Source organism: Puma concolor, chromosome A3, assembly GCF_028749965.1.
Source record: "Puma concolor isolate L17-30 chromosome A3, mPumCon1.1.hap2, whole genome shotgun sequence".
In the NCBI taxonomy this organism is placed as follows: Eukaryota; Metazoa; Chordata; class Mammalia; order Carnivora; family Felidae; genus Puma; species Puma concolor.
Window position 1 is genome coordinate 127,457,687 of NC_141669.1, and position 20,129 is coordinate 127,477,815.

The following is a 20,129-nucleotide window of genomic DNA, read 5'->3' on the forward strand; positions in this document are numbered from 1 at the left end:
CATACATCTTCCCTTACACATGAGCTAACCATCTACACTAGGACTACACAGGAAGAAGGCAGGGCTTCTGCTCTTAAAGATCTTACGTCCTTAAAAAAAAAAGAGAGAGAGAGAGATCTTACATCCTGGTGAGGAACTCAAACGAATAAAAATAGCACCATCCAGGAAGTGTGATAAACGCTACCATGGGGAAGCACAGGTCCTGTGAGATCTCCTAACAACAGCACCTTCTGCGTCACAAGGGAAGGCACCTCAGAGAACTGACAGGCTGACACTGAAGGACATGAGAAAGTCATCAAGGCAGTGTTCTAGCAGAGAACAAGAGGAACAGAATGGAGCAGGACACGGAGAGCTCTACGTGGCCAGAGGGTAGACAGAGAGGACTGTGGGAGAAGGTAGGGCAACACGAAGGGGGCCACGAGAGGAGATTTTAATGGAAATTCTCTTCAATTCTGTCCAGAAGATTCAATCCACAAAAACGCAACTGACACAACTTTATCCAGAATACAAAGACCTCCTAAAATGCGATAATGAAAACACAGACCACCCAGTTTTTGAAATTGGCCAAAGATCTGAATACATATTTTACCAAAAAAGATATACAGGTGACTGATAAACACATGAAAAGGTACACGATACCGTTAGCCATAAGGGAAAGGCAAATGACCACCACCATAACCGCTCATACCTTCAAGAATGGTTAAACTTAAAAAGACAGACAATACTTGGGGCGCCTGGGTGGCGCAGTCGGTTAAGCGTCCGACTTCAGCCAGGTCACGATCTCGCGGTCCGTGAGTTCGAGCCCCGCGTCAGGCTCTGGGCTGATGGCTCAGAGCCTGGAGCCTGTTTCCGATTCTGTGTCTCCCTCTCTCTCTGCCCCTCCCCCATTCATGCTCTGTCTCTCTCTGTCCCAAAAATAAATTAAAAAAAAAAAAAAAAAAAAAAGACAGACAATACCAAGTGCTGGAAATGGGGAACAACGAAGACTCTCCCACACGTGGCTAAAAGAGTGTAAAAGGATACAACCGCTTTGCAGAAAGTTTGCCAAAATGCCTCGTAAACTGAAATATAAACCTACGGAGCAGCCCTACCACACCTAGATATTTACCCATGAGAAATGAAAATGTGTATCCACACAAAGACTTGCACAAGAATGTTCGCGGTGGTTTTATTCCTAACAGCCCAAAGCGGAAAACAACTCCAATATCCTTCAGTATCGACAAAGGGAATGGATCAATAAATTGTAGGTGGATACCACGAAAAACCACTCACAGCAATAAAAAGGAACAAAACCACGGAGACAAACATGCATTAGCCACCCCCCCCCAAAAAAAAAGCTATACTGCATGAAATTATCCAGACACAGAAGAATGCACTAGGACTCCATTTATATAAAATTCTAGACTATGTAAAACTAATCTATGAGGACAGAAAACACGGAGGAAGGTGGACTTGCTGGTACAGGGGAAATGGATTATCAACTCGTTATCTTAAAATGCAGAGACCCCACCATCCCCTACTGATAAATGTTAGCAATCTGTACACAAATGTTCTCAGTTACTGGCCCTGGCACACGAGGAAAAAAAAGCAAGATCTTTCAGGAAAGGTCGGAGAACGGACACGACACGCTCTTCTGTAGGAGCCATCTAAGCCACTCACCTCCATTATAAATGATGCAGTTGTGCAAAATCCACTTTGCGTCGGCCAGGAAAGCTTCTGTACAGCCATACATTTTCTTTTTAGCATTCTGGGGAGAAAACGCCAAGGAGTATAATAACCCACGGGTCTATACAAGCTGCAGCCAATTAACACCTGTGTCCCACATCATTTTTTTTCCTTTCTCCTCTCCCCCGCACATTATTTCCTTCGCAGTCATTTGCCAAATCAACGAATGCTTTTACCCATTTCCCAAGATGCTGTCATATTTGAGATCTATAATCCTATAAAAAGGAAGTCACTGAATTCATCACAGTAACTTGAATTTTGGCCTCTTATATAAGCAACTGTCATTTATCCAGCAGCCCTTTCCAATAAACCAGGATATTTTATATATATTTATACGTTTATGACTAATTGTAATAGTCTCACGTGAGCCTTGTGATGGGAGAACTTAATGACACATTTGATATCATAGCAATTTTACATACGGGGATACTAAGGTATGGTGATATTAAGGAACTGATTCAAAGCTCCAAAGCTACTAATTTATGGAGCTAGGATTCCAACCCTGTCTTTTTTTAATGCCTTCTTTTTCTAAATACCATAAGGGTGTGTGCAACTTTCCGAAACAGGTTTGACTCAGCATTTAGTGGTCAGTAATAAAAACAATACAATGTTTTCTCCGGATCCATGCTTTTCTTTATCCATATTTTGGGGCCAAAAATTTGAAAATCAGCACCAGAGTGAGGTGCATAATCTAAAGTGTTCCAAGAACAATTTTCGCCATGGAACTCTAGCCTGCACTCTCAAAAAACATCTTCAGGCATTAAAGACATATCCGTATCAGTAGAATAAGTTCTAGGGAGTCACGTCTTTATCAGCAATCTGAAGGTTTTCCAAACACTTCATTTTCTCTTTTCTCCTTCCTTCTGCCCTCATTAGCACCTCTGAGAGAGAGAGGAGTAAGAAGGCCTCAAATCAAGCAAATCACTAATTCGTAGAAGTGTGACTTTTTCAGGTATAAAGCTGCAATCACCAGCAGAAGTAACATTTGGAGCTGATCAGTAGAATCCGGCACTCCACTGCAATCCTTGGAAGAATGTTACAGAAGTTATGGGATCAATGGTTCTTCCATCCAAATAAAAATGGCGCAGGGGAAAGGTAGAGAAACCATCTAACTTGAGATGGGGCACAGGAAGTGAGGAAGGGTCGTTAGGCATCTCGATAATTCGGGGCTACAACGGTGAGGTTCTTTGATGAAGGCCAACCTTTTCCAATGTACAAAGATCCATAGGATGGAAGATGTATTCCGCGTAGTCGGGATGCTGTTCCAATGGAACAGGCTTCTGGAATGCATCCGTCTATAAAAGAAAGAAAAGAGGTGCGCACACACACACACACACACACGCACACACACACACACACAAACCCATCATTACTGAGGAAGACAGAGTATTAATAGCAACAAAGTACTTTTCAAATGGAGACAACTTTTCAGACGATACAGTTCTAAGCGTTTCCATACAGGAATGACCTTAGGGAGTACCAAGCTGGTTCAAGTTCTAGTTCTGAAGGGTCATCAATCATCATGGGAGCTGTTCTGGTTTTGTTGTTTGTTTTGTTTTCAATATATACCCAAATTAACAGGTCCTGTCCTCTTCTATTAAGATCAACAAGAGAACACACAATCAGCTACTTTGAACGTGAATGGTGAATAAGGCTTATCAATGTCCTGCAAAAATCCTGCAAAATGGACTGTCAGTGAAATCTAGTCACACCTAGGGATGACACAGTAAATAAAGTCCCCCTAAAGGGCCAACAGATATTTTACACTCGGGGGGAAAATTCAGACATTGAGATTTTGCTCCCCTGTTAAGAAGCCAAATTACCCACAACACAGGGACCATGTCAACATTTTTCACATTGATCCATGTTCTCTTAAGCCCTACGTGAATCAGCTCAAAATGCAAGGCCCGGTTTGTCGATGGGTGGTGCTACCAATATTTAAAAATCTAAAAGAGGGGCGCCTGGGTGACTCCATTGGTTATCCAACTGACTTCGGCTCAGGTCATGATCTCACGGTCTGGGAGTTCGAGCCCCATGTTAGGCTCTGTGCTGACAGCTCAGAGCCTGGAGCCTGTTTCAGATTCTGTGTCGCCCTCTCTCTCTGCCCCTCCCCCTCCTCCTGCTCGGTCTCTCTCGTCTCTCAAAAATAAATAAACGTTTTAAAAAAAATTTTTTTTTTAATAAAAAAAAAATCCAAAAGATTTGAAATGCCTGCCTGGCTTGGTCAGTGGAGTATGTGACTCTTGATCTATGGGGTTATAAATTCGAGCCCCACACTGGGTGTAGAAATTACTTAAAAGTAAAATCTTGGGGCGTCTGGATGGCTCAGTCAGTTGAGCATCGATTCTTAATTTTGGCTCAAGTCACAATCTCACTGGTTCATGAATTCAAACCCTCCATCGGGCTCTGTGCTGACAGTGCAGAGCCTGCTTGGGATTCTCTGCCTCTCCCCTGCTCATGCACGCATGTATGCACGTGCGTGCTCTCTCTCTCTCTCTCTCTCAAAAGTAAAATATATATATTTAAAATTAAAATCCAGGGCACCTGGGGGGGCTCAGTCGGTTAAGCTTCCAACTTCGGCTCAGGTCATGATCTCACAGTTCACAAGGTCAAACCCCTCGTCGGGCTCTGTGCTGACAGCTCAGAGCCTGGAGCCTGCTTTGAATCCTGTGTTTCCCTCTCTCTATGCCCCTCTCCTGCTCACTCTCTGTCTCTCTCCCTCTCAATAATAAAAATATTTTTTAAAAAATAAAAATAAAAATAAAAATAAAATCTTAAGCTCTTAAAAATCAATCTGTCAATATCTAAAAGATTTAATGAAACACCAAATGATACTCAAGCAAGGCATCTGAAAGGGCTACCATTTGCTGTCATGGGAGCCCTCTTTTGCCCAGAAGGAAAGTGTCTGGCCATTCAAGTTAAAAAAGATGCTTCAATATCATCAGCAACTTTCTGCCCTGATTGATTTTACATCAAACAATTTATGTGAGAAATTAACGCCTTCTTCGATTTTTCTTTTTGGCTTATAATTCTACAGTGTTGAGAACTCCACATGAATCTATTCTTTTTGTAAACAGTCCTCAGCAGATATCATTCAGCCTATGAAAAAGCAGGAAGTAATTCCTTGTCACTCAACATAAAAACGACCCTACAGTTTAAAAAAAAAAAAAGAACTGTTTTTCTTTCCAAACTGAGGCCATCCAGGCTTTTGCTTCCATTGACAGAGATTTTTGTTAAAGAGACAAACAGATACCCAATTTAGCAACACCCAATTGGCACGCTCTGAATTCCTGTCATGGTATCGAATTTCAGAATCTAATCTCAAAACAAAAGCTTGGAGGTTTGTTGTTGTTTTTAAGAAATGAGGCCACAGGGGCTACACTCAATACCCTGAGTTTCAACCTGGCTGTATATTCACTTGACTTAGAAAGCAGACTCTGGAGAGTTTAACAAAGGGTCACGACTAGCCCGTATGGTGCCTCTGTGCAAACCAGAAAAGGAAAACCCTACCCTCAAGTTTCTCTAGATTCGTCTATCCGCAGAATGTCCTAACATGGTGATGTTACGGGCACAATGTATTTTTAAGAACCAGGTGTTTTACCACCATCCTCCTGAAAAAGGTCACATGAAAAGTAACACCAGGGGCGCCTGAGTGGCTCAGTCAGTTAAGCGTCCAGCTTCAGCTCAAGTCATGATCTCAGGGTTCCTGAGTTGGGGCCCCGTATCGGGCTCTGGGCTGACAGCTCGGAGCCTGGAGCCCGCTTCGGATTCTGTGTCTCCCTCTGTCTGCCCTTCCACTGCTTGCACTCTTGTCTCTCGCACTGTCTCAAAAATAAACATTAAAAAAAATTAAAAAAAAAAAAGTAACACCACCGTGGGTGTGTATGATGGGACCAGGCCTCTGGGGAAGGGAAGCACTGGTAAACAGTGCGTGCCGGCTAAATGTGGCACCCCTGCTTTCCCATCTGGATTTTCTTTAAGGGGCACGGGTTGTACATCAAATCCCGTTTCAAAACTGAAGGAATTTAACCAAATTCTCCACCTCTTGACAGGTTGCATTTTACTTGGAGGTTCCATCATCAGACCTTGACTCTAAATAAACCGGCTGTACTGCATGCTGTCGTTGAAATGGAATTTTCCTAATTCCCAAGGGAAGAAACACAAAAGCTCCTTACCTGATGGGGTATGAGTATGAGGCTTCACTTCACAACCAATCAGAATTTTAAATCCCCACCAACTTTCTACTGTATGCCATTTCCCGATTACACTCCCTGGGGACACAGAGCGCTCACCAGAGAGAATTAACCGAACGTCGTCATACCTCGTATTTAATTTACAGGTATTTGAACCGGGCACCTAAGAAGGCCCAGAGTTCGCACAGGTGTCTGGAAAGCAGAGACCACTCAGAATGTTAACAGAAAATAACAAAAGTCGCTATTTCCCACTTATGCTTGTATCAAGAGGAACTTTCTTCTTACCCCTGGCTGTTTCATTTTCTGAATGGCAAATTTGAGCAGGTAGGAGAGCTGTTCAATGGTGAGCATTGTCATGGCTTTACTCTGAGTCTCGATGCATTCTGCTACTGTAATCTTCTACAAGTCAAAATCACACAAACGTCCGGTTAGAAAAAAGTTACTATCCCCATACATAGTTCCCTTTCCTCCCTTTTATGTGTTCCGATAGGCACATATAAAAAGAAAAAAAATCCTTTCCATCCAAACAAGACTGGTTGTTTCACTGGAGAAGGACCCCAATCTACTCGATCATACACTGAATCGGTAGATAAAAATTAAGAGGCACATCAATCCACTGATGACCTTATCTGGGAAGGGTTTGCACTCATGAAGATGACCTAATCAGAGAAAGATGCAGGTAGGCAGGGACCTGAAAACTCACGATTACGGTTGTGGGTTCTCAAGAAGGGGATGTGAAAAGGAAAGACCACTGACGGTTCCAGGGTATCTCTGTACACAATGAAATCAGTCACTTAATTTGATCCCCTTAGGGTTCTGGGCTACCTTTCAGGAAACTGATGAGGCATTACACTCAATGACATCACTGATGGAAAGGGACAGTCTTCTCCGTAGAAACAATCCAAGGGGTGACAGTGAACTAAATATAAATATGGCTTCATTCTCTGTCACCACGGATGTGAACCCACTCAGGACATTCTAGGCAAACTACGCAAGGCGGACAGTCTCGTTGTCTGTCTCCATGGGAAATAAATGTCATCTTGAAAGGGAAATTCCCATCAAAGAAGAGGCCCAGAGAAATGTCTGAAACCAGACTCTGCTATGTAAATCTGGTACCATATCCCGGAGTCAGACTCCTTATGTAGCAACAACAACGAAAATAGCAAATTCTGATGATGTCAGGAAACACTCTTTAACCATCTGTGTAGGGAGAGCTGAGAAAAGTTTTCTCCAATTAATCTTGATTTAGTTTTCATCCTTTATATCTCTGGATCCTCCAAAAGGAACTTTCAGATGTGTCTGGTTGGTTGTCGAGGAAAGGGGCAACAGAAGAGTTGCTCAGAAGCTGAAAACGGTATGTGACGCATGCGTCTAACTGCTTGGCTCCCAGAGCCTGAAACAGCCAGTCTTCCCAGTTGACTGCACTGCCAATGCACCCCTGGAAGAAATGTGTGGCCCGAAATCTTAGACACAGAACACCTGTTTGTTTGAACTGCTGTGTGTTTCCAGGTAACTATCCATGGCGAACAAATTCACTTGTCCTCCATCCCCAATCCCTCTCTCCCGGCTGGCAGTGCCTGGTTCCCACAATATAGATTCCAAGTGCCAGAGAGGCATTTCCAAGATTTTTTTGCATGAGGACCGATCCTGACCAATGAGTGAGGCCAAGGGCAAGTCAGCTGGAGGCTGAAGGGCAAAGTCCTTCTGCTTGATTTTAAAAAGGGTTGAAAAGAGAAAACACTCCTCCCCTTAGAGGGATTTTTGTCTAGACACAAGTGATAAAAAAAAAAAAACCCCAGCAGCCATCCTATGGCCATGGGGGACATACCGCCTCAACAATGAAAACAGAAAGAGTCTGGCTATGAACAAACCCTGGCCTGGCCCTGCCTCTGGGCTCTTTCTACGCAGCAAAATAAATCCCACATGTTCCAGTCCACATTCATCAAGATCTATCTGCAGCAAAAGCCACTCTCGTTTCTGGAAAATTATTAAACCATCGGGAAGGGTGGGTCAAGACACAAGGACACGGATGAAGGCTCCGCTGCCCACCCTGAATGTAACAGAACCAGGTGGAGCCCCACAACAAGAGGGCATCGCTGAGCAAAGCACGTCCGACACGTCGCCCCATCTTGAGGGACCCAACGGGAGCCTGCCGCCATCTTTCACAATCTCAGGCACAGAACACCATTAAAACGTCATCATCGTATCGATCTGATGTCAAGTTTCTTTTCAAGTATTTATTTTTCTCTTTTCCCAACACAAAAGCAGTATCACCACTATTGATAAAGCTTGCTTTTTCTCCTCCCCTAAAGATCTCGTTGTTTGAGACCAAGCTCTAATATACCTTCGAACCGAAGTGACACTCTGCATGAAATGAGTCTGCAGATGACATCATTTGCAGCATTTTGAAAAAGCGTCCTAACTGCAAGTCGCCAAGAAAAGAAGCCACCTCAGATTTGAGAACAGTAATAATGGTGTTAACGGAAAGCATTTCGGCTTTCCGACCCAGATGCGTGTTCCTCACGAGGCTTCTACTCTGGTTCTGTGCCCACAGCACCCTCTGCCTGAAGGCAGCTCACTCTTCCCTCCCTGCGCGCCATTCTCAAATCTTAGGGAGACCTTCCTGGGCCTCTTCACTTGTAACGGAAAACGCCCTCCACCCTCCCTACTCCCCATTCCTCCTCTTTGATTCCTTTCATTGGGTTTTCGTCCTCTTCTCCTGAAAAGCTTGTAATGCGTGCCCCTTTTTGCTCCCTGCCGAATCCCTAGCACCCAATGGGCACTGCAGAAACAGCTGTGGCGTGCCTGAGAGCATCAGAGGACAGCCATAAGCAGCATGCAACCAAAAGTGGTCTTCTGGGCTCGACTACCACCGATGATTCAATGAGGCAGCAGGAGACGCCATCCAAGATGAGGAGACCCCCGCATGCGATCGTTTCAAGACATGGGAACGGTTAACGGTTTAGGACTTAACTTCTGAAATGTTCATTATGGGAGAATTCGGAGAAGGTTCCAGATCCCAGAGTGATCCAAAGACCCAGGAAGAATCAAAACCGATACTCAGTGCAATTGTTTTTCCAAAAAGCCGCAGTGCTGAGGCCCCTGCCAAAGCTGGTCCCCAAAGGGGGGTGACCAGGATAGAACAAGGGGAATGCGAGAAATTTCTTTTTTTTTTTTTTTTTTTTTCCATATCTGGATGATTTGAAACTTTTAAAATCAAAGGAAGAAAGAAAAAGGAGAGGAAATGAGGCAGAGAATGCATTCGTTCGTCAGGAACTAACCTCACATTCAGGACAAAACCAGTCCCCCTCTGGTTCCGATGTCAGTCTCAGACACTTAGCGTGATAAACCCGGGGACAGAGCTCACAGCAAAGGACTTGGCCTTCCCGGTGACAAACCCAGCAGTAGAAATCATTCCGTCCATCCTGCGGTACAACATCAACAGGGTCTGTGGTGAGTGGCTGCTTCATATAGTAAAACGGACCATGTCTTAGTTCTGACTGAAATGTAGGCAAGAGAGACAGGTTCAGTTTCAAAACACATGCGCATTCGCAAAAGGAATTTGAACAAATACGTCAACAACAACAAAAGAAAATCACAGCATTTCACACATTCATTACAAAGCTATCTTGGGTTACTCTACTAAATACACAGTTTGCAGCTCGTTAGATACTAAGATACTTTCCTTTTCTCCCTCTCTCCTCTATCGGCAGAAGCCATAGATTGAAAAGCTGGTGTCTGACCAGAGTTAATAGGCTACCCTAACACAAGAGTTACAATGGCTACGACCTAGGCACACCCAGGTTGAAATCTGAGCTCTACCAGCTGCATGACCCTGGGCAAATCTCTTCATCTCTCAGCTTCAATTTTCTCATCTGTAAAATGGGGATGATAATACCCAATTTCACGGAATTCTGGTTGGGATTAAACGAGACGATATAACAACATACGCATTTAACACACTGCTGCCATTACTAATATTATTAACACAGGTATGGAAGTCTAAACAAAGCCAACAAATGTGTGGCAATTCACCCTACGATTCTTTCCACGGGCTTTTGGAGAACAGACCAACTGAATTTAAGTCACAGAAAAAAAGGGGGGGGCATTCATTTTTTATGTCTACCCCCCACAATGCATAAAGTATCAGAGCCAATCAGAGGCTTCCTGAAGCTATGATTCTTGAACATGGTAATGTCCTCAAAACACGAGAAATGTCTCCCTAATAATAAATTATAGAATCCAGCAAAGACATACTCCAAACATGTAAGATCACTCAGAAGAAACTTATCGGGAAAACGTCTACTGGAAATTAGTAACAAATACAGTATTTCAGAAGTACTACGAGAGAGTCTGGTGGTAAGCATCAAAGTGACCCAGTGACTGCCTACGTGGTCTTCTTAAAGATCCTCAACCCACTTGGAGCCTCGATTTCTATGGATAATAGCTAATCTCCACAACCACAGCACCTATCTCTGACAGTGAGCTTCCTTCCCTCCTTGTCAGCAAAACATTACCGTTTCCTCCACAAAGATCTCATATGCTGGTTAAAGCTGCCTAATTTCTGTTGATACTATGAATGGGATTTTTTCTACTCTCTTGTCTAAGTAGTTATTGTTGGTACATAGAAAGGATGTTGGATTTTTCCAATCCTGACCTCGCAAATAAATGGTTCTTAGTTTATTGATTAAAAATAGTATCTTCTCGGGGCGCCTGGGTGGCTCAGTCGGTTGAGCCTCTGACTTCAGCTCAGGTCATGATCTTGCAGTTTGTGGGTTCGAGCCCTGCATCAGGCTGGACTCTGTGCGGACAGCTCAGAGCCTAGAGCCTGCTTCGGATTCTGTGTCTCCCTCTCTCTATGACCCTCCCTTGCTCATACTGTCTCCATCTCTCTCTGAAAAGTAAATAAACATCAAAAAAAATTTTTTTAAATATCTTCTCTAAGCAACATCTGTTTTGTCTATTCAACTCTAATATTTTTATACTACTTTTCTTTTTTTCCTAATTTATATGAGGCCCTTATTTTATCCCGAGACCCTCCCCCCCCCCCAGGATAATTCCCAGAACTGTCAAGATTACAAGCAGTTGTGTCTTGTTCCTGGTTTTTATTATGAGGTTTTAACGTTCTCAAAATGCCTGCTATTTCTATACTCCTTGATAAAGAGCCTCCCAGATGCTTCCTTAGCAGATCTTTTTTAATCCATCCTTCTAAGCCTCCCCACTCTCATTTCTACTAAGAAAACAACTAAGATTTTTAAGGATGATTGCATAATATTTGAGCCCCGTTCTTTCCCTGGTTCAGGTCTGGTGCACTGCTCTATATTTGCGTTTCCAGAGAATAACACCGTTACAATATTCTCTCCAGACCGCATACTCAACATACTATCATACACGCTATATTCATTTTGTCCTCACGACCACCCAGAGAGGGACGCAGGACACACACAGCTACTCTTACCGAAGAGCTGAAAAAACTAGGTTGAAACAACTCCTCTGGCCCCCAGGCCCAGATCAGGGGTCTCACAGCTCCCTCTCTCGCCCTGATTCCCTGTATAAGACGATGCCGGGTAAGGAGACTCTAATGCCCAAGTGACCCCCTCACAGAACATTCTCTGTAGTTCAAAAATACCTTCTGTTTCATGCAAAGAGCTGGGGGGGGGGGGGGGGAGGATCGGAAAACAGCTAGGAACTCCACAGAAGGGGACATACAAGCAGAACGCCACCTACAGCGGGGGCTCGCACCCTCACTGCTGTCGTTCGGCCCAGAAAATTCTTTGTGGGATGGAGCTGTCCTGTGCACCGTAGGATGTGTGGGAGCATCCGTGCCTGGATGCCAGGACCCCGTCCACACAACTGTGAGGATCAAAAAGGTCTCCAGATATTGCCAAACGTCCCTCGGGGGTAAAACGGCCCTTGGTTGAGAACCACAATGTACAACGTTCGCTATCTGCCTAGGAAATGGTTGTGTGCATTTGGGGCAGGAAGACAGGGGTGAAGGGGGACGGGGGAAGGGGAGGAGAAGCAGGACGACAAGAAAGAAGAGGTAGGTGGGGAGTGGGAAGAGGGGGAGAAGATCCTCGTACTGAAAGATAAGCCTCACATATCAAGCAAGCAGAACTATTTCCAACCCGAGGTCTTTCAGAACGCCTTTGTGGCTTTTGCCACATAGCAGTAAGCCATAGCTCAGCGCCCGACTTCCTTTCAGCAAGTTAATAATAGGACAGGAAGAGTCAATCTACACAAAACTGGAAGGATCGAAAGGCCAGCTAATCTCCCTAACAGGCAGCCCAGGTCCTTCCTGTCTAGTAGAAGCCCGGGATGGCCACTCGTGAAGCGAAGCTTCCCCCCACCCCAAGTCCTCACCCCCACCCCACAACTGGCTGGGAATGGATGTTCCTGGGGGGGAATCACGGGGCGGGGCGGGGTGCCAGGCTGCTCCAAACGCTCTGCAGGCCATTCCCTCGTTCCACAAGCAGCAGCTGTGTTGCTGAGAACGGGCTGGCCGCTAATCTCAATCAGATACCTGCCTCATCTGCTGTTTCCTGCTCCTGACAAACAGGCTGGTAACAAATATGGAACATTTAAAAGAGGAAAAGCGAACCATTCCAGGTGAAAGGAGTTATGATTTTCTCCCCCTATGGATAAGGTGTGTTACCAGCCTGCTAGTAAGGTTGCAACCTATGTTCTTACAGGATAACTGCAGGCTGTGTGAGCAAATGTTATTTCCCTGCTTCTTCCACAGGCTGATTAACAAGAAAACAGATGGGCTCATGAACTCACTTCTAGAACACCTCAGTCTTATACCAGTGACCCAAAACTTCTACAAAGGGTTCTGTGAAGACAGTTCATAGCTGAGGCTCTGCAGGTCATATGATCTCTCTCTAGCACAAATGCTCAGGCCGGCCACAGTAGCAGAAAAGCAACCGGAGACAGTATGTAAATGAATGAACGTGGCTGCGTGCCAATAAAACTTTATTTACAAAAACAGGCTCTGGGCCCACCCGGCTCACAGGCTGTAGTGAGCTGACACCTGGTCTGTGTAAACCAGAAAAGGGGTACGCCGGCTGTGTGGGAGCACAGAGTACATGTGGGACCACGGAGGGGCCCCTGGGGAGAGGCCACAAACACGAATCCCTACCTGGAGCACAGAGGTAACATATGTAAGTGAAAAGAGTCCTTGTTCCAGCTTTTATTCTTCAGCATTTAAAGCACAAACAGTGCTCTAAGGAAAAACTGCCCAGCCCTGGAGTGTGAGGAATGTCACTGGCATTCAGCCTGGACGCTGGCGAGACAACAGGGAGAGGGAGAACTTGGCCCCTCTTAAGCAGCAGCCCCAGGACAGCTCCAGTGATCGGGACAGCGAGGCAGATACACTCTCCCAGTGCTGCCTGGGCTGAGGGAGAAGCCAGCAAGCCTACAACCCCCTTCACAGTCCCAACTATGAATACACTGCCCCAACACGCCCAACAAGGGACTTCCGGAGTATGTTTAAGTTCTTAAGACAATGCGTGGGCCCGAGAAAGTAAGTTCTAGCCCACCCATTTATGGTATGTATATACCCTGTGCTCAGGGGCAGTGAGGAGGGACCCCATCGTTTCTTTGCCATAGTTGATCAAAGATATACCCAATCTGCTAGCAGATTATTTCTCAATCCTTTAACGATGGGGAAAAAATAAAATAAAAATAAACCTCCCGAAAGGAGTCTTCAAAGTCAGATGTCCTGAGAACTGAAAGTTAGAATGGTATTTTTCAGTAAAGGCCCTAATGTCATTTGAGGGAAGATATTTCTTGGGCCATCCTACTGCAGGACGTTTGGCAATCTAACCTTCTTCCACAAAATGCCAGAGCATCCTTCCAGGCTTTGGGATGTAGAAAAAACACCTACATGTTTTCAAACCGTTCCTACAGGGCAAAACCACTGGACCAAAGAGCCATAAAAAATGAACTGTAAGCCCTAAATACTTTTTTCCCTAAAACTAAAGTGTGTTTTAAAGTTCCTCTTGCAACTCCCTAAAAGTACTGAATTCCTAATACATGAAAAATGAGTGAAACAGGGTCCAACCTTAAAAATTCAACCCCCATCTCCACTTGATAATAAAAGGTCTCTACCAAAAATGGAAAAATATGGGGGCAGGGAGGGTGTTTCTATAAGGCCAGAGAGGATTTATTTTTTGAACACAAAAAAGAAAGTAGAAGAAAAAGGGAGGAAGGGGAGAAGAATCTTGACATGTGCCCAAAACCAAAAGCACTTGAACACTTAAGAGAACTAGAGGCAGAAGGAATAAGCAAAGCAAGTCGGGTGTCACGCTGCGGGGAGGGGTGGGGAGTGTGGAAAACTACAGCCCACAGGCCCTCCGTCTAAAGGAGCAAGCTCTACTCCGCTCCAGCTGTTGCTGGATTTTTCTGAGTTTTTATAAGAACCCAAAAATACAAGTTGTTATTTGAAATCTCATGATCTTCAAATGTTGGTGACTAAGAAATTATATTATTGGTAAAACCCAGCACTCGTGGACCTACAATTTGCCTTTAATTCCATAATTCTGTAATGCTATAGAATTCTAAAACGAAGAAAGAGAAAAGGGAAAGTGCCCAGAAGAATTTTTTTTAAGGAATTTAAGTTCCCCTTAAGGAAAAACAGACTGTGCGTGAGGGAGGCTGTTGCTAGTATGCAAATACCATATGCTAGAATGAATTATGGGGTCAAGGTTCAAGAATTTCATTTCTTTACAGTTAAGCCCGTTTCTCTTTCGCCAACTCCTGACGGTTGGGCCCCAGGGAGTTTTAGATCTGAAAAACCTACAATCAACCTTATAATGTTCCCAATCCAAACCCCTATTTTACAAGGTAACTGAAGCTCAAAGCTAGGAAAGCAACTGACGAGGTCCCAGAGTGAATTTCCCAGATGCAGTGAGGCTAGAGTCCGACCTGTGGGTCAGGACACTTCCTCTGTGCAACAGTCCTGTAAACTCTATCAATACTGAAGATTACAGATTATTCAGGAGCGTCACCGTGTCCTGTGTCCAGCTACTCGGGGTCTCCTCTTTTCTACGTCTAGGACGCACTGTGCCTATGCGAACCTCCACCCTGTGGCTATTTCTCAGGGAAACATGGACCGACATTGTGTTCACGGGCCTCGTGTGTTAAGAGAAATGGTACACATGGATGGGGAAGGGAGAGAAGAAAACGTGTGGACTGCCCAAGCTGATCCGCTTCCAGAAAGAGAGTTACGAGCCAGTTCCTTAAAGGACAGGTAGGAATTCAAAAAGCATGATGCGTGTGCGCGCACACAGAGAGAGGCCGAAGGAGAAGGCTTTCTGCACAGAGGGGACAGTATCTGCCTTGAGGCGTCCTGGTATCCGATAAGGGAGGGTTTGCCCAGGAAGTTCAATTACTAGCTAAATTAAGGTTTGGGGATTATCTGTGGCCTCGGGGTTTCGTTTTCAGTCTTCACTCCCAGCAACTACGGGATGGCTCCTGGGTGACAGAGATGGTCGCCACTGCTTTAAGCCAGACCGGCCGACCTGAGCTCGAATGCAACTTCTAATTTGCTCAGAGGCCTTGAGGAGACAACTTAACCTCTCTGAACCTCAATGTTTTCATCTGCAGAAGGGAGATAATTACAGCCCTTTCTCACAGGAAGATTATAAACATTAACACAGAAAAATGCTTACAACAGGGAGTCAACACTGCTTTTATGATTATTATTGCCAATACTGGCGTATCTTTCTCAATCTCCCTAAAAATGTATTTAGGACCCATCTGTTTCTTCTCTTTGAACAGGATTCCCAACTCATTAGACTTGCACTATCCAACCCAGGGGAAAAAAAAAAAAAATCAGTCCCTGGGTCACATTTGCAGGTAGGTGCTCAGTGGCCACACATGGCTTGTGGCAATCATACCGAACAGCCCAGTTCTAGAACACTTTTACAGCTGTCGTTTCTCGATTTCACACATGGTTTGTGTGATTATTCCACTTCGTGTCAAGCCTGGCTTAATTTTTATTATTATGATTTGCATCAGTGGGCTCAGTTCATCCCAACAACCCTGTGCAATCAGGAGCAGGACCTTCATTCCCATCGGTAGATGAGAAAAGCAGGCACAAAGAGGTTAACTTGCCCACAGCCACACGGCAAAGGCAGAGCTGGCATTTCACTATGTAATTTTGAGAATGGAAATAGATTAGTGTGCAGAAATGTACCCCTCTCCCAGTTCTGGGCATTTAACCGTTGCTAGGTTTCTTTCCCATGAAAGTAACAACCCTGTCTTAGTCAACCTCCAATCCCCAGGGCCCACGTCAGCACTCCATAATGCACAAGATGGATGAATACATCCCAAGGAATCCCCGCTGAAATGGTATCAGAACCCCTGGGACATCCTGTTTCTTCCAATACTAGGAGACTGGACCCCAGGGTCCACTAAAGCAGCTCTCGTCTTTTTAAATCAGAAGAATATCTAGCTTACATTCGAGAATTTTAAAACTAGGTTTCTTAAGCAAGATCCAAGATGGCTCATGGATATTCCTATCTCATTGATAGGTCCTGGCTGCAGAAGGAGGCTGGGGTCTAGAGAAGACTCGTGCCGCCTGGGGTCTACACGCAATGAGACCAAGGGGTGACCAATCACCACAGTGGAGAGTGGACAAAGGGTAGAGACAGCAGCTGTCTTACCACAGACCTAAACCCGTTATTTTACAGATGAGAAAGCTGAGACCAGGAGGGAGCCTGCCTTAGCCACACAACCACCCCGAGGCAGAGCTCAGAACCATCCTACCAGCCTGGCCTAGCAGGAAAAAAAATCCTCAGGCCACGTGGGGAAACAGCCCTAGAGTGCAAAAATAAAATCCAAGGACAATCCCCAAATCCTAAAGCACAGTATCCTTCATCTCATCTGGGTCACTGCCCTGTCCCCAACACAGATCTGAAAAGCTAACAGAAAAATCGCTACACAGACCCATTTTGGGCTGTCCTTCTTGTCCTATGCAAATGACAGCTGCAGCAAGGCAGCCTGCTAAATGCCAAGAACAGCGGCTGTCAGAAACCCCCGGAAAGCTGAACCGCTTCCCACTACAGCCTTCGTCCTGCTGGTGTGGACACCATTCCCAGCGGCCCTTTACCTGCTCCTTATTGTTATTGTTCAGTAAGCCGGGTTTCTTTTTCTTTTTAATGGGGCTTGTTGATGTGTCCTGTGGCGAGTGGCCATTGGAAGAATGCGGAGGGCTGGGGAACTTTCTTTTCTGGGCTGTTCTCTCTGTGGAGCCAGGATCTGAAAGAGACACACAGGACCACATATTTTAAAGCAGTCAGGGAGGCCCAGCCCCCACAGGGAGCGGGTGTGGGTGTGGGGGCGCACAGCGCATCTTGTCCCCGGGCCCAATGCCATTTTAGTGGTCCTCCTCCTAGAATACACTTACTTACCCCGGCTCTTCAGTTAACTGGCTCAAAGGTCAGACCGTCTTTCTTCAGCCTACATACCATTTGTTAACATTTTAATTCACTGCCAAAATATAAAATCGAGAAACTTCACATAACAACCTAGGTTTCTGGCTTCTCTTAAAAAACAAAAACAAAAACCAGATCAGGGCCTGTAGGGCCTGATACCACCAGGTGGATCTGCACCCCCGCAGGCCACTTTTGGGTGGAAGCGTGCTCTCCCTTTGGCCAAAATCCCCATTGTGTCCCCACTGACCAGGCCACAACCCAGCCGCCATGAGTTGTCGCACGGGCACTGGTGCCCTGTCCGCATCGCAAAGAAACACTTCTTCTCCTGATGGCGACAGGCAGAAAACCATGAAAGATCGACCAACCAGCCCACACACTTCAAGAAACTGAAGGCGCACACACTCCTTTGCGGAAGAGGCCAACGTTGACGGTGTCGTGCTTGCTACTCTCCTCCGAAGAGATGGACATAAATGACACGTTCGCTGATTCGCATCTGAGCCAGGCCAGCCTCACCCTCGCCGATTCAGTCCTTTCCGTTTTTACTCTCCCAGCATCTCATTTAAACACAGACACGTCCACCACCACCCACTCTTCACCTGCAAGGCCTTGGATCCATTCATTCCACACCCGATGGCTGTCTCATGAGCGTAGGGACGAAACAATGGCGCAGCATGATGCGCCTTACGTTCTGAGAAAGATGTTACAGGCACGAGGAGAGACGGTGCGTGAGAGCAGAGGTGATGGGGTGGGGTGTGGAATCCAGAACGACGACTACCCCCAAAGGTAACCTGACGACGCTCCTCCTCCAGATCTAACTTGCGGGCGAGCCCCAGCACACGGGCCGCGCCATGCGTCACTGACCTCCGAGTGTGGACAGGGGCCACTGGGGCAGATGAACATGGTCCAGGATGGATACAAGCAAGGCCTCCGGGGGCGGGGCGGGGAGGGGGGGTCCTTTGAATGAAAGGCAGAGCATCTTCCAATAGGCTCGTTAAAGGAGACAGTGAACTGCTTTTGCGAAATCCAGTCCACAGGATGGAACTCTCCATTCTCACCGGGCAACTTCAGAAAAATCCTGAATAAGCGTTCAGCATTTGAGTGCTGCGCTGAGACACAGCCCCGCGAGGAAATTAAACGTTAACCACAGGCACCTTGAGGGAGAACAGACCCCAGAGCTTGGAGGACCATCCCACAGACATCCAAATGGAGGCCCAGAGAGAGCCAAAGGGTTGGCCCAGAGGCACAGCATAGCTAGTTAGCGGGGAACACTCACTGAAAAGGTGCCGCCTGGGATTGGCATTCCCCCAGAGGGAACCTCCTCTCTCTCAGGCCCGCAGAGATCCCCACCCCACTCCACCCTCACAGTAAAGAGTCTCTCACCTTCCCCACCTAGTCTTTGACTCAACAATGTCCTCCTAGAAACACATTCCACAGATACAGTCATAGGAAGCAGAGTACCCGCAAGAAAATTCAACTGAGAGGCACTGGGTGTTGTACCCAAGCCTGGAAATGACTTACACGTCCACAAATTAAGGACTAGTCTAATACCATACCATAGCCATATGGTGGGATATCCTTTATTTTTTTTATTTATTTTTTTTAAGTAACCTCTATATCCAACATGGGGCTTGAACTTACAACCCTGAGATCAGGAGTCACATACATGCTCTTGAGCCAGCCAGGCACCTCTCATACAGTGGAATATTCTGCAGCCCTTAAGAATAAGAAGGCACCTTGGGGCGCCTGGGTGGCTTAGTCGGTTGAGCGTCCAACTTTGGCTCAGGTCATGATCTCTGGTGGCTTTGAGCCCCACATCAGGCTCTCTGCTGACAGCTCAGAGCCTGGAGCCTGCTTCCAATTCTGTGTCTCCCTCTCACTCTCTGTCCCTCCCCTGCTCACGCTCCAGGTCTGTGTCAAAAATAAATAAAAATGTCAAAAAAAAATTTTTTTTTAAAGACACTTCTACACAAACGGATGTATGACCATCTCCAAGCTTCTGCATTAAGTGAAAAAAAAAGCAACACATTTCTAAGCACCGTTAATAGACAACACACCCCAAAAAAGATGTCATATATCTAAGTACGCACAAGCCTAGAACATTCTGGATGAACACAAAAGTATTACAGAGTTCGAAGAAAACATTCAGGGCGTGGGGGAGGGATTATTTTTCACGGTGTACCCTTGTGTACTTTGTGTATCATGAGTGTAGACTATCAAAATAAAACTTAAACTGAGGTATTCAGGAGATTGAGTTTCACATAAAAAGCAGCAGGTGCAAACCAAAGCCAGTAATGAGCAAATGACGACGGCCTGATTCAGGATTTTAAAAAGGTCACCAGATAGACACCGTTGGGACCAATCACCACAGGCTTGGAGGGACCGCAGGAAGGAGTTTTGGGGATTGTTGAATGTGGACCTGATAAACCCAAATAACCCTGCTCAACTGTCAGAATATGTGCGTTTAGAAAAGGTGTTTTGGGGGCCACAAGGAAATGCATCCCAAACAAAATGGCCCCTGGGCCAGGCCAAAATTGAAAGCAATTAGGCAAAGCTTTGGGTATTTGGGATGTTTTTGTTTCATCTGTGGGTAGATTTTTTTTTTCTTTAACGTTTATTTATCCTTGAGAGAATGCAAGCGGGGGAGGGGTAGAGACAGAGGGAGACACAGAATCTGAAGCAGGCTCCAGGCTCTGAGCCATCAGCTCAGAATGCAACGCGGGGCTGGAACTCACGCAGTACGAGATCACGACCTGAGCCGAAGTTGATGTTTAAC

The 20,129-nt window shown here is 45.7% G+C and overlaps 1 protein-coding gene across 24 annotated transcripts in view; it reads right to left on the bottom strand.

Moving 5' to 3' along the window:
* ZMYND8 (zinc finger MYND-type containing 8) overlaps nt 1–20,129 on the bottom strand; it is a 126,257-nt gene that overhangs the window by 70,241 nt on the left and 35,887 nt on the right. For 15 of the 24 annotated variants that reach the window (XM_086702407.1, XM_086702406.1, XM_086702409.1 and 12 more), the window contains 5 exons: nt 17,032–17,180; nt 9,200–9,418; nt 6,204–6,317; nt 2,928–3,020; nt 1,660–1,747 (listed from right to left, as the gene is read on the bottom strand). In XM_086702407.1, the coding sequence (XP_086558533.1) occupies nt 1,660–1,747; nt 2,928–3,020; nt 6,204–6,317; nt 9,200–9,418; nt 17,032–17,180 (663 nt within the window). Of the gene's footprint in view, nt 1–1,659; nt 1,748–2,695; nt 3,021–6,203; nt 6,318–9,199; nt 9,419–17,031; nt 17,181–17,332; nt 18,667–20,129 lie in introns of those variants that run through there. The other 9 variants (XM_086702414.1, XM_086702415.1, XM_086702417.1 and 6 more) reach the window with 3 other exon arrangements.